This window comes from Corvus cornix, chromosome 1, assembly GCF_000738735.6.
Source record: "Corvus cornix cornix isolate S_Up_H32 chromosome 1, ASM73873v5, whole genome shotgun sequence".
NCBI lineage: Eukaryota > Metazoa > Chordata > Aves > Passeriformes > Corvidae > Corvus > Corvus cornix.
Window position 1 is genome coordinate 45,103,887 of NC_046332.1, and position 14,154 is coordinate 45,118,040.

The 14,154-nt window shown below is 37.6% G+C and overlaps 1 protein-coding gene across 1 annotated transcript in view; it reads right to left on the bottom strand.

The window, feature by feature from the left end:
* Positions 1–14,154, bottom strand: part of MICU2 (mitochondrial calcium uptake 2) — a 140,343-nt gene that overhangs the window by 13,675 nt on the left and 112,514 nt on the right. Inside the window, exons 7-8 of the mRNA XM_039565227.1 lie at positions 10,206–10,268; positions 1,516–1,613 (exon numbers count right to left, since the gene is read on the bottom strand). Coding sequence (XP_039421161.1) covers positions 1,516–1,613; positions 10,206–10,268 — 161 coding nt within the window. The remainder of the gene's footprint in view (positions 1–1,515; positions 1,614–10,205; positions 10,269–14,154) is intronic.

Consider the following 14,154-nt stretch of genomic DNA (forward strand, 5'->3'; position numbering starts at 1 on the left):
GGAAAATGATAAAAGCATTTACCATCATTATTTTCAGCTTTTGACAATGATCTATGTCTGTACAGCTCATCAGTCATTTCTTGCAAAAACAGTGTGGCACTTTGATCAAACAGCCAACAATAGCTTCCCACATAAGGTAAAGTGTTATGAGAGGCCATCAGATAGAAATCACATTTTCTCTGAACAATAGGAACCCAGAAATGATGTGCTTGATTTACTAGCAAATAAAATCATGTGAAAGGTGATATCCTCACAGAGGTTAAAAAGACAGCGATCCTTTTATTCACCTTTCTGCGTGTTAAATAAACTCCACTGTCACGCTGCAGCTGAGATGGAGTGTCTACGCAGTGATAAAGAGGCACATTCCAGCCCTATGAAACGTAACTGCCATTGTTGAAAAATTACCTGCATTAAACCTTACACTTATCCCACAAATTTTAAGAGCAAGATGTGGGAGTTTGATTTTGATTACAGGCCTCTATCTGTGTGGCAGGCAAAGGTCTTTAACCTATGCGTTCTGAATGTACAAGGTACATAGTTTCATCAATGTCATGCCTCATTCGGTCAATGTAGGATTTTATCTAAAACCTGAGGCTTTTCAGTTTACACTGTATATGCAAACACAGCCTTTTACTGGTGCTCTCTGCCTTTTGTTTCATTGAGAGGATCTATGGTATTTATAGAAAAGGGAGCTGGAGACATCTTAAACTTATTTTACTCACTTAGATTCCTATTCGGCTGAGGTCTTCAAAAGGGAAAGGTTGTTTATTTGAAGACTGGTATGCACCAGAGCCACTGGAGCCAAACACTTTTTAGTCTACTGATTGCAAAAACATTCATTTTTAAGAGCACTGCCACACATTCTCCACTTCTGAATACAAACTGAAGTAAAACACATTAATCTATTTTTGCAGTCTGTAAATGATTGATTATTTTTGTAGAAAAGGTAATACTGATGTAGATAATCTTCTCTTGATGCCATGCTACAAGATGTCTGTCAAGATTCAGACAGGTATCTGCATAGTCCTATTGCAGAAGTAGTTCAAAGGGTAAAGGAAAAGGCACAGGGAAAGTTTCAACAGAAATTGGAATTTGAAGCAAGTGGAGAAGTTGCCTGTAGCTTACCATGACAGCTCTAATGGGGAAGGAGGTATCTCAGCTCAGAAAATATTTTTTAATTGATTAGAAATAACTTCTTTTGTGATTTGGTCACAAAAAATACTCATGAATCACATTGTTTTAAAGTACACCACCACACAGCTGCTAAGAATGGGAGTCCCAACCCTCCCAGCCCACTGCTGCTTGGAGTTATCACAGTGCTCAGCTCCTGCAGACAGCAGACTCTAGGAGCTAAATGGGGAATTCAATCATGCAAAATCATGAATAATCTCCACTTCATTGCTTAACTTTCTGAATCAACTCAGTGTGAGGTCAGATTAATGCCAGTGTTGGTACAAAGCACGGGGGGTAGGAACAAGACTGGTTCCTGTTAGGCTTGCCCAGCTGAAAAAATACCTGAAAAACTCGGAAAAGCGAAGTTTTTCCTTTCCTTGTTTTCCAAAGAAATGTACCAGCAACATGGTATTAACACCACAGCTGTCCAGTTCTGTTTCCTATAAAACAAAAGAACTATATGATTGTTATGCACTGCATGACCATTAATACTCACCATGAATCTAAAAATATTTATTTGAACTAGAATTTCACAAGAGATACTTGAAATTTAACTACTGTTCCCAAAGCTATTGCACAGCATCTCAGAGTTAAACAACTCTTCCACATCAACTGCTAATAGTGTATTACAAATACACTTCTAAATACTCTGTATGAAAGATAAGAACAATTTCCAACCACCATCAGTGCATTTTATTATCAAAATGGAGAAGGTTGCAAGTTAAATCTTTAAGAACCTTTATTCTTAGGTGAATAGAAGGCTTAAATAAAGTTAATATCTGTAAGGAAGTTTTTAGTTAGGTATTTCTAACATGTTACAGCCATTTAAAAACATTCATGGTAGTCTAATAAATGGAGCTAGGAAAATACAAACACTGACAACACTCTATTATAATATTGTCTTACCAGGCTTCTTGGAAATTTTCAGCGTTAGTGACTTTTAAAAATGTTTTTAAAATCCCAAGAAGGAATTTCTGCAGAGAAGTGATACACACTGTTTCAACTCAATCTTTAACAAGCCTAAACCCACACATAATGCTGGATATTTCTGCTCTATTCTTCTTTCAGCACTAGCATACTGGCATTTCTTTGAACACAACAAAACACTAAGAAACATGAAGAGAGAATTTTTTTTAAAGTCTGTAGGGATTTCAGCAAACTATTCTTATGACATCCAAATAGACTCTGTGTCTTTTATCTGGTTGAAGAGGTAAGATGAAAGACAAGAGTCTATTCATAAGATTTAACACTAATGATTATTTAGCTTTCAGCATCATCAATAACAAGTCCCATTAGTCCTCCATGTTTCATGCTTACTGCATACATGACACAGTTATTTTATAGTTAAAGCAGTAACATTCCTCATTTCTACTACAAGCTACAGTTCACCAGATGCCACTGATATGAGTTATGTATGAGTGAACCTAGAAAAAAACACTTTTCAAGCCATATGCAAGCTGTACTTACTGAACTTTTATCATTTAATTGCAGGCAAAGAATATTTAAATACCCCCAAGATCCATCCTTCTGAAGTTTAAACACTTCAGATTACTGTGAAGACTGATGCATAAACATTGGTATATGCTTTTTTGAAAGCCAAAAGTCAAAAATTCATGTATGCTTATTTGAAATTCAAACCCAAACTATTTATATCAGAATGCAAAGTTTTCTAAGAAGAAACAGAGAAGAATCCACATATCCCTCACTGCAGCTAGATTCTAATCTGCTTTTTGTGGGTTTTGCTTACATGTTTAAAGGACACTTGAAAAATGCAAGAAATAAATTTGCTGATGTAATTTTATAAACTGAATTCATGATTCCACAATTTAATGCTTCTAATTTAATTACTCCATATTATAATCAGTGTTGTACTGAAAACAAACTGAAAAATGAGGTTTAAAACAACCTTTTCAAAACTGAGTCTGTGACTGAAAAAGCTCTTTTCTTCTATTCATATTTCTCTAGTTACAAGATAGAAAAAGGCATACAAACAATACCTACCTCATCTTATCTAAGATGACAAAGCCTATCCCTGGATTTATAACAAATATGCACCTACTTGCTGACTACCTTCTTTATCAGTTGAAATTCCACAGTGAAGTTGGCAGATGTCCAATCACTATGTTAGTGAGAGTTAAATATATTTTAAAACTACAAAACAGTACATTTCTTTAAAGCATAAAATGCAATAGGAGACCACAGAGACTACACCTTAAGGGTAAAATTTCAAAAAATTGCTTTTCCTAAAGTTAATGCTATTAAATTAAAGTACATGTTAGTACATAATTCCTTTTTGTCCACAGAACCATTAGGAGCTTTTGCTGCTGATCTGTATGAATTAGTACCGACATGACAAATCTTTGTTAGAAGATAATGAGAATTCTATTAATATTTCCAACACCTCGCCCTCCTGAGCTTGGGTAAAAGAATAACTTACACTTGGAATGTCTCTCTTGGCAATGAGAATGAAATGGTAACCCAATCCCAAGCTGTAAAGCAGACCAGACTGGTAGCTTTGAATCACTATCTAAACGGAGTGAAAGTTTGTATTCTGGTGTATCTGGGTGCTTCAGGCCCTGGGAGGGTGCAGCATAGAACCCTTTTGATGTGTGCATTTTACAGAAAGCTGAGGCACAGAGTGGAAAAAGGATGGATCACAATAGTCTGAGTTTCATCTTGATAGAAGCACAGGATGGGGCAGAGACATGTATCACAACTGGGGAACTCAGACATGTTCCAGGGTCCATTGGTTCAGACAAAGAATCCCAAAGACCACACAATCTGATGCCACACAAGTCTATGAACTAATGAACATGTGTGCACATATTACAAACATAGGCTAATTTTCCTAGAGTAATGTTAACGCCTCCTACACTTTTCAAAAGCAACATGAACTGCTGAATTATGCAATTATTCCTTTTTAAGTAAGATCAGATAACACAAGTTATTTCCTTATTACATTACACAGGCTGTTAACATAAGAGGCCTGATGCTGCAAACACTGAGTCATGGGCAAAGACCTACCTAATCCTGTAGCTCCCCACTGAGCTTTTGACATTAAGGACCTGATACTGCAGCAAGTACCAACAAGTGCCACTGAGAAGAAACTTATCGCACAGTGAGATGGGATTTTCAGAATAATGTACCTAACTGATTTTCAAAACTCATCTGAAATGTTAATAGACTTACTGTCTCTAGATTCTTACCACCTTTCCTTGCAGATTTTGCCTGAGGCATGACTGGAAAGCATTCACCATGATTAAAATCTGCAATTCACTTCTTGTTCTCTTGCTTGCTTCCTGAGAGATGGTATTTGCTGTGCAATGTCTTATTTCACTAGATATTGTAGAAATAATGTGTATTTTGGATTGAATACGTTTTTTAGTTAACACAGAAGGAGAGTGAGTAGATGGAAGAATGGGCAGAGAAGTGAGGTTGGGCAAGGAGGACAATATCTTAGTTTCTGTCTGCTAGTGGTGTCCCTAATCTTTCCAAAGGTAAGACTATATCTTTGCAAATTTTTCTGAGTCCACTTCTCTGGAATCTTTGTTTTTAAGCTGCTAGCTCAGTCAATTCATCATGCCAGGCTTCTATCCCAGGCTAGCTTTGCACACTGCTCATGAGAATTCAAGCTTTCTGTCATTTTGAGAGTCTCCAAGATGCTGGGATATATCCTACAACTCAGTTCTGGTAAGAAGGTTTAAAAGATGTGTCCATTATGAAGTTTATCCTAACAGTTACAGTCAGACAAAAGAACTGTAAATAGGCCAGCTAGTGGGACCAGGAGAGCCAGATTTCCAAAAGCAGGCCTTTTTGGCAAAGCCCAGCCAGGCTCAAGTGGGTTCCAGAATGAAACGATGTATTTTATGATGAATCAACTTTCATCATAACGTAAATGCATACTAAAGCTTCTTCATGTTTTGCAATGTATAATCTTACTAGGTAGGATTTAAGAATACCTCAGGTCTGATGCAGAAGGGCTAAAATGTGCACAGCTCATTCTACAGATGGTATAATAGACAATATATGAGAAGTTTGATAGAACATCTAAACAATAAACAGCATCCAGTAACACCCATAATTCCTATTACTGGGAGGATTAATTGCTTTTTAATAACAACTAATGCCATGGAATCACTCTGCTATACACTTAGGGCCTTTAGTAACAAAGAACATGTAACTTCATGGACATCCTCAGGTACCAGTGCATCAACCACAGTTCTGCATCAATTCATAAGGAGGTGCAGAATAAAAACGGTTTCCACCCCAAAGGGGCTAAAACTAATCTGGGAGTAGATGCTGTAGGAGATACTTTATGCCCCAAATAGAAACAGGTTGAAACTTGTCTTGCTGTCAGCAGGTCGACTGTGCCAAGCAGTCAAGGAATGGCACTGTTGCACTGCAAAGCCCAAGGCTGCCTGACTGATGCCCTGCTGGCAGCCTGGAAAAGCAGCTCCTACACACAGCTGGGGACAGCTCCTCACAAGAACTCAGGCCTCGCTTCTCTGTTGTGGCATGCTTTAAAAATATTACTTTACACAAAAAGAAGAGATTCCATAATGAGGACCCCCTCGGGAGGCGTGATGTGCTATGAAACCCACTCTTTTGATCAAGGCAGACTTGGCCTCAAAGGCGGAGCACATCCATCCTCAGCACGTGCAAACCCTCTTGCTCTCGGCGCTGAAAATGGTGCAGGCGGTCTGTGACCAACTCCTGGGACAGCCAGCCCCTGTTCAGACGTGTTTCTTTCTCTCTCTTGAGATTATGATGTCATCAGATCAAATGGAAAAATAAAGTAACTTCCTTGTCCATGAGGTAAAAAATGACCCAGCACTTTTTGAATAGCCTAATATTTTGGTGTCAGTTTGGTTCTTTAGGGTATTTGCCTGCCTGGAGAGCTTTCTTTAAAGCACACAGGAACATCACACTTTTTGGTTTAAAGTATTGAAAAGCTTTCCAACAGAATTTAATGTTAAATTGCTGATAGCAAACATACATATTTATGTTGGATAAGATAGGTCAAGAAAAAATGTGCATTCCATCTGAACTGAGGGGTTACAAGATTAATGACAGACTCTTTGGGGAGGGATATTCATTTTAGTCTTGGACTAGATTCTTGTAAAATTTGATGTGTAGCACCCCTGTTACAGAGTACTGCTGCACTACAAGAGCATAGCTCCCAACCGCCACCTTCCCTCAGTTTTAGGCAGTCTTTAGTTATACTGAGCTAGGCAGACTTTGAAGCACTGGGTAAAAGACTTTAAACCAGTTAGAGATTCTAGGGGAGCAGATGAGCAAGTTAAGACCGCCTGCACAGTTCCTGTGGCTGAGGAGATGCACCACAATTCTGCAATGTCCGAAGGTCCAAGTGTAAATCCTCGTATTGACCAGGTAAGCAGTGACAAATGTGTGAATGGCTAATGCCATTTACCTCGTTTAGACCCACAGAAAAAAAATATAAAAAACAAGAAGTAGACAGGTTAAAACAACTGATACACGAATAATAGGAAATTATTAATGTGAGTCTAAAAGTACACCGCATATAGTCAATTTTAATTCAAAAGTTTTCTGTTTAAAAGAGATTAGTAGCTGTGTTTCCAACTACTAGTTAAATGTTAAAAAAACCCGAATCATACTTTTCACACTTTTCACTACATGAAAATGTAGTCACTAGGGAATGCAGAAGTATATGTTTAATCATCTGGAAATGAGACAATGCACCTATTTCCCAACATTAATTTCATTTCAAGAACAAATATAGAACACTCTGTATTGTCATTCCTTTTCTAACAGTACCTAAAACTAATTTATAAGTTACATAAAGCACATTAAATTAGAGGTATTGGAAGTACTTGAGAACTCATTAATCTAAATTGAAGGGCCTGAGAGCAAAGTCCCTGATCTAGACAACTGGTCTGTCCAGTAGATATTTGCCCCCTTTGGCACAGTTTTCATGGCTAGAACACTAAAGCACCTTACACTGTTAGAGTATCCTTTTAAGGAACTCAGGGCAGTAACACAAAAGCAACAGGTGCTGTTCACCGGGCAACACCTTTTCAAAATAAACCAAATCTTCTAGTTCATGCACTTTCCTACTGTAATCTAGACCACCTCCAGGCAGGGAGTTTGGCTCTCCTCTTCCATGAACCGTGGTCACATGTTCAGCTGGATGTTTCATATGAAGAACAGTTCTGCAGGATGCCAGATGGAGCATTTCCTTTGGCCTGTGGGGAGGGTGTTTGAGCTGAGGCAGTCACTGCCTCTGTTGACTTCTGCATCATTTTCTCCAGTCTGATTAGGAAGAAGCAGGTTCCAGTCTTTTAAGTCTCTCTGCAGCTCTCCTTCACCATGTGCACCTCTGCTACGAGATTGCCTGCTCTGCAAAATTTAGCATTTTTGCTAAAGATGGGGTCAGTTAAGGCTGGGCAGATTTTTTTTTTGCTTTTCTTCCAGCATCAATTACAATGTTGGAAAAATAGAAGCCCTCAATTGAAATACATGTATCTGGATAAGCAATTCCACTGTAATCCCATTCAAGGGCCATTACTAAGTGGTGAAAATTTGAATTTTAGGTGTGTAAGTCAAAGTCTCAGTAAAAAAGGCAGGGATACAAGCACCCTGGGAGAACAGCAAGCTGCTTTTTCTTTTCCTCATATAGTAACTTGATAAGTATTAAATGGTACTACCATACAGTAAATAAATGACTGGGACCTTTGTCTACACACTGTACAGGGAACACACCTGGATATACCTCCTGGTTAAACAAAGTTGCAGACTACCATTTAAACTGTATTTTCCTAGGTTGGTGACATTTGCCATCTGGTATCAGAGACTGGGTTTACTCTGAAAAACCAGTGAACTGAGAAGGTGTTGTAAAAATAAAGAACCATTCCAAACACCAAAATTCTGTTGCAGTATCTCAACTTTCAAAAAACTTAATCAACTTAAGCCCCATATTTTTATGCTTCATTGGCTTTGCTTGAAAGCAATACTATGACTGCCGTAATTATTAAAAATAAAGGGTAAAAATACATCCACCAACTACACTGTATAGTCACATTCACTGCTTACAAAGATAACCAATTTCTTTTGTGAGAGACCAAGACAGGAAGGAAAATTAAAATTAGGAGAAATATGATAATTTGGATTTTGCCAAGTAGAAATATAGAAACCAGAGTAATTTCAAGTTAGCTGTATTCCCCAAAGCTATTTAATTCTTCTTTCATACTGTAATTCCATTTATAATCTTCTAAGAAACTGTATTAAATAACATTTTCTGGTTGCAATAACTTCAGATTTTTCTCAATGGAGAACTCTGAAGACAAATTTTGAAGCAAGACAAAAACAAAATAGAGACATTCCGGCTCAGGTATTTAATTAGCTCACAATAAGCTTATGTGTTTATAACTAATCTGTCCAACTGTATCAAAGTTTCTCTGGAAATTTTATACTACAGCTGTGCATTCATGCAGAATAAAGATCCTTTTTCTTTCACTGTCATGGCAGTTAAGTCTCAATAGAAATACGTTTTGAGGAGCAGACAACCCTATTAATCCTAGCTATTTTAATCTGGTGACTGATGAAAAGATTCAAGAAAGGAGATGGTTGTTAGTCAATCAAATAATTTTTAACTGAATTGAATACACACTGAGGGAGGAAAACCTTTGTGAATCAGAAGACAGTTTATGCCTAATAAATTTTAATGGTGTCAGCAATAGCCACTTCCACTTTTTCCTCAGGCAGGTGAAAAAGTAAAGAACGTGAGCAACTCTGTAGAAACTGCTGACGCGTGATTCACAAAGCAGAGCCCTGTATAAACTCCTTACTGAATGCTTCCAACATGAGCAGCCACGGCCTCATGCCCAGAGTAAACTGAAAGTTTACAGCTGAAAGCAAGTTGCTGATGTAAGCAGCATCTAATAGTAATAGATGGAAATAATGCAATTGTACTCTCCCCTTCCTTAGAATCATAGAATCATTTAGGGTGGAAAAGATCTCTAAGATCATTGAGTCCAACCATTAATCCAGTACTGCCAAGTCCATCACTAAACCATGTCTCTAGGCACCACACCCACATGTGTTTTGAACACTTTCAGGGATGGTGATTCCACCACTTCCCTGGGCAGCCTGTTCCAGTGTTTGACCATCCTGTAAGTTAAAATTTTTTCCTAATATCCAATCTAACCTCCCCTGGTGCAACTTGAGCCCATTTTCGCTTGTCCTATTGGCTGTTAAATGGTTCATCAGCTTCTTCTGAGGTGTTTTCAGTATGCTCAGGATTCCCCATCTCTATTTTCAGTTTCACTCAATGTCACCCAGGCTACAGAATACCTTGTTTCTGTGCTGACTACAGACTGAAGAAGAGACTCTTCCTGAGAAGAAGGGAGGTTGTAGGTGGCTGGATTCAGGGGAAAACAGAAGAGAGCAGGAATTTACCTGTCCCTTTCACTGATGAGATATATTTACCATTTGCTAGTGGTCCACCAAACAGCGAAACCTCTTTCCCAGCTGGGAGATCATACTCTAGGATTGTTTCTTCTGGTCTGCATCTATGCCATCTCTTTCTGGAATTGGACTTAAGTAATCCTTGCCTTTGTCACCTCAGTGACAATAACCACATTTCAAACAAACTCAGTATAAGCTGATATCACTGCAACAGCAGCACTTGGGTAAGCTTAAGCTGTTGATTTCCGTTTGGAAAACCTTCTATTCTCATATGGCACTATGGAGTTTTTTCTGAGTTTTTCATAAATAGAAGAGAGTTACTTTGAAAGAGAGGCTCATGGAAACCTAAGAACCAAGTGAGAACACAGTCATGAAACACACTGATTGCATACATTTCATCAGAGGGCTCAGAAATGACAAACATTTTTCTTCCCCAGTTAGAAAGCAGTTGACAAATCATGTCCTTTCATTTAATTAAAGCACTAATACTAAGGCTTACATACTTACCTAAAAACTCTGAAAAAATAACAAAGTTCATGGGGAACATGACAATGTTTTTGTAAGGAAAATGTATCTCTGTTTCATACCCAAAGTACTGTTTCGTCTCCAGCTGCTTTCAAGTCATCTTCCTTCCCAATGATTCTCTGTAGCTGTTATTTGTTGAAACATGAGAAAAGAACAGGAAAATTACAAATTTGATCTTGTAAGAGTCTTCTTTTTCTGAACCTTGCTTAAATTGCACCTTTCCTTAGTTATGCATATCTGCAAGGTTCTCTAGTCATGACAAAATAGTTGCATACTTGAGGATATTTTGCTATTCAGACACTTTTTCCCAGGAATGTCTTATCTACTGTGGTTAATACAACCAAACATGAATCTACCTCTTGCAGCCCAGTGCTTACTCTATTTTTAGAGGAGATTTTCTTGCACCAGAAGGTTAGTTTTCACTTCAGAAGATTTTCAAACTCTGGGATATAACATCAAGGATCATTCCAGAAATAAAAATGATCCTGATTTTCATGCTGTCCTTCTAGATGGTTTTACATAGTTCTGTTATAAACATGATCTTCTAGACATGAAAAACATACCTGTTCAAATGAGGTACTACAATAAATGAACAATTAAGAATAATTTAATAAAATAAGGAAACATTTTTTTCAGAACTGGCATTTGGCAGAATGTGGTTTGAGTTTTCCCCTCTACCCCCAGAATAAATTAATCTTGAATGTATTAGCTAAGAAGATTTTTAGAATTACTAAAATGATTCACATTTAAAAACCTAACTTCCACTGTCCCAAATAAAGCTTTAAGGTAATATAAACAGTGCATTAATTTGCAGTACCTCAAGTGTATCAGAGCTGCAAGGTTTCTTTGACTGTATTTCAGCTTTGGAGGTGAACATTGCCAAAAGAACGAGTGATTTAATATAGCACAAAGCACACCTACCTTTCAGACATTTGCATGAATCCTCAAAAGGACAGCAGAAATGAAAGAACAAGGGACTTAATACATTTCAGGTAGAGATATGGACTTATGCTGATCATTCTGGATCAGCAAACTTTAGAAAAGATGCTTTTAAAGCTCAAGGATTTTAAAACTGCTGGTTTGCTTCTCAAACATTTCTGAGTGATTCCTCAACCTGCTCATTGAAACTGGGAATAAGTTCATTACCAAACTTCCACAGCCATTATTTTGGGGAGTTTTTAAAACTCTCCTTTGGTCTTTTCTTTTTTTTAAATTTTTTTTCTCTTCAGAGCAGCAGTATGGGCTTTTTCGGATTTGTTTGCTTTTTTATCCTCATTTTTTTAGTTTCTCAGGATAGGTACTTTCTATTATTAGTTTTGAATGGCATGTCTTAATAGTACTTATCAAAAGAAATGCTATAAAACAAGGCAATTAAACAGCATTTGTTCCTCCAAATTATCTTAGTTTTTGATCATTTACAAAACAAATGACTAGTACAGTAAAAGCATTATGAATTTCTTCATAGCAAAACAGCATTATAGAGCTCTGGATAAAACCACAATTGCTTGTCCATATTCTCACTGAGAAATCACATTTTTTCTTACCTGAAAAATCAATCTTTTTGATCACACGTAAGAAATGCAACTGCAAATACTTTCCAAACAAGAGATAATATGATTTAAAAAAAAATTATTTTATTTCTAAAGGACACTTGAAAAAATCTGCAGGGGCTACTAAAGAGCACAGACATGCAGTATAATTATTTTCACAAGTATTCTGAAAGGTTTTGCTTACTGTTTTCTTACACTGTATGCACATTCTTACAGTGCTTGAAACTATTTCCAGAAGTTGATTTTTTCCAGCACAGTGCAGCAACTACTCACCAGAGGGAGAAGAATTCTGCTCTCGAGAAACGGACTCCTCCATGTAACATTTATTTGTATTAATATTTATATCTGTTCACCACTCATGATACTAATGGCTAATTCAAAGATAATGAGACCTATTATACACAAGTGGAGCCTCTACTAAAGACAGAAGTAATCTGTTCTGAACAAGCTGGCAGAAAGACTATGTCAGTCTTTAAAAAAAAAAAAAAAAGGGTGATTTTGCAGTTTGATTTTTCCAGTTGCTTGAGAGGGATCAATGCTTGTGGATGCTCTAGGACTAGAGAAGTGCTCTGTGCCAAACCACCACAACTGCTGAGTGTCAGGCACTGGTTCATTCAGCCTTAGATGAAGCTCTACAAGTATTTTGTGGTACCTGCTCTCCAGCAGAAGTGTATAGACAGTCTACTTAGAAAGTCTAAGTCATAAAGCTCTTGCATGTGCCATCAGAGCTACTCTGCCTTTATTCCCAATAGTTCTGCACTGTCATTAATTTTACTGAGACATCTTTAATCAGGACAGATTTAGAGAGTTAGGGAAATTCCTTACTTGCTGGGGATTTTGGGAACTTTGGTAGCCTTATTCTTGGTGGGAGGTCTCAGATTAATGTGCATAGGTCTGGAAATCCCCCTCACCAAGTCTCAAGTGAATATCTTGTAAGTGCAGAGTTCACAGAAGTATCTTACTGTCCTCACAGAGATGCAGATAACGTGGCTCTGAGAAATGATTCTGCACTCTGTCAGGGGCTTATTAAAGGGTGGCAACTAGCATCTGTGAACATGCCATTTCCAACTCGTCTTCCTCACCCTGGAGTTCCAGGCAAAGCAACAAAACCTTCTTGGCCCTAATACTGAAATGTCTCTTGCATTGTGACTGTTTACCACAGAAACGTGGATGAAGCAGAATTACACTGGCTTCAACCCAAAGAAATAGGGAGGAGAGAGAACAAGAGTATCCCTGTGAAGGGAGAGACTTTTACTGGAAATGAGGAAAATGTGCACTGGAACGGAAAGGCTACGGAGGACAAGATGAGCTCTCTTGTTGAAAACATGGGGTTGCATTCAAGATCTCCTTTCCTGAACATCCATTTTTGTTAGCAGAGAACACTGGGAAATTCTGCATCTCACACTCCTTAAGTGTCTGATCCATACAGATTTGAACAGCCTATATCCATGATGTAATGCAGGCACTGAGGACTGGGGTTGGAGTTTCTGCTTGTCACACATCTCCTTTTCCTGAATGACCTGCTTGACACATCGTGTGCCCGTTCTTCCAGGAACATGAGAGAACTGAGATACACACAATTCAAAGAATGATGGACATTCTGGAAACCAAAAGGCAAGTTCTTACCTCAAAGACTCTACAGTCAGACTACACAGACATACATAGATGTCTAATCAGTAGATAACGATGGGAAGTGGGGAGAACAAGAGGTGACGAAACAAGAGGATGAAATAGCAATGAAATTACTTTTCCCACTACACCCTGCTTACTGACACTGCCTCTTGATTACTGCTTCTTCACTATCCTTTTCCACTGCATTTTCCTTACATACATTTCCTGATGTTATTTACAGTGTGGAAGTCACTATACAATAGTTCAGATATATTTTCCTAAGATACCAACTGGGACAAGACAAATGACAGATTAGCCACACAATTTACTAATATATTAGCTATCTAGAAACTTTCCATGATACATATAGAACTAGAGTACACAGATTAACATGGACACTTTTTTCCCATTCTTACATTACAAAAATTTTATTTTTAAACCTAATCTATAAAGTTTTGCTTGAAAATAGCCTCCTCTGTAAATGTTAAGTAAACAGTCATGAGAGAAAACTCATCTTCTGACTAACTTGCATCCTGTGGGACTTCTTTGAATTTAATGATTCTTGTGAGTTGACAGAGTAATTTATATGCTGGGGTTTTTTTACCAATCTGTATTATTTTATCAGTATAGCCCAACAAGGAAATGCAAAGTAACAATCTATCTAACTAGAATAACTTTCATTTAACTTGATTGCCTCTACAGAAATCAAATTACTTTTAATGATTTATATAATGTTTTCACCTCTCTATTTGATGACTTTCTGTTGTTCATATTGGCTGATTCAATTAGAATTACCTGAAATGGATAATGGATATTAAATACATAACATACTGCACATCTCCCCAGGAGA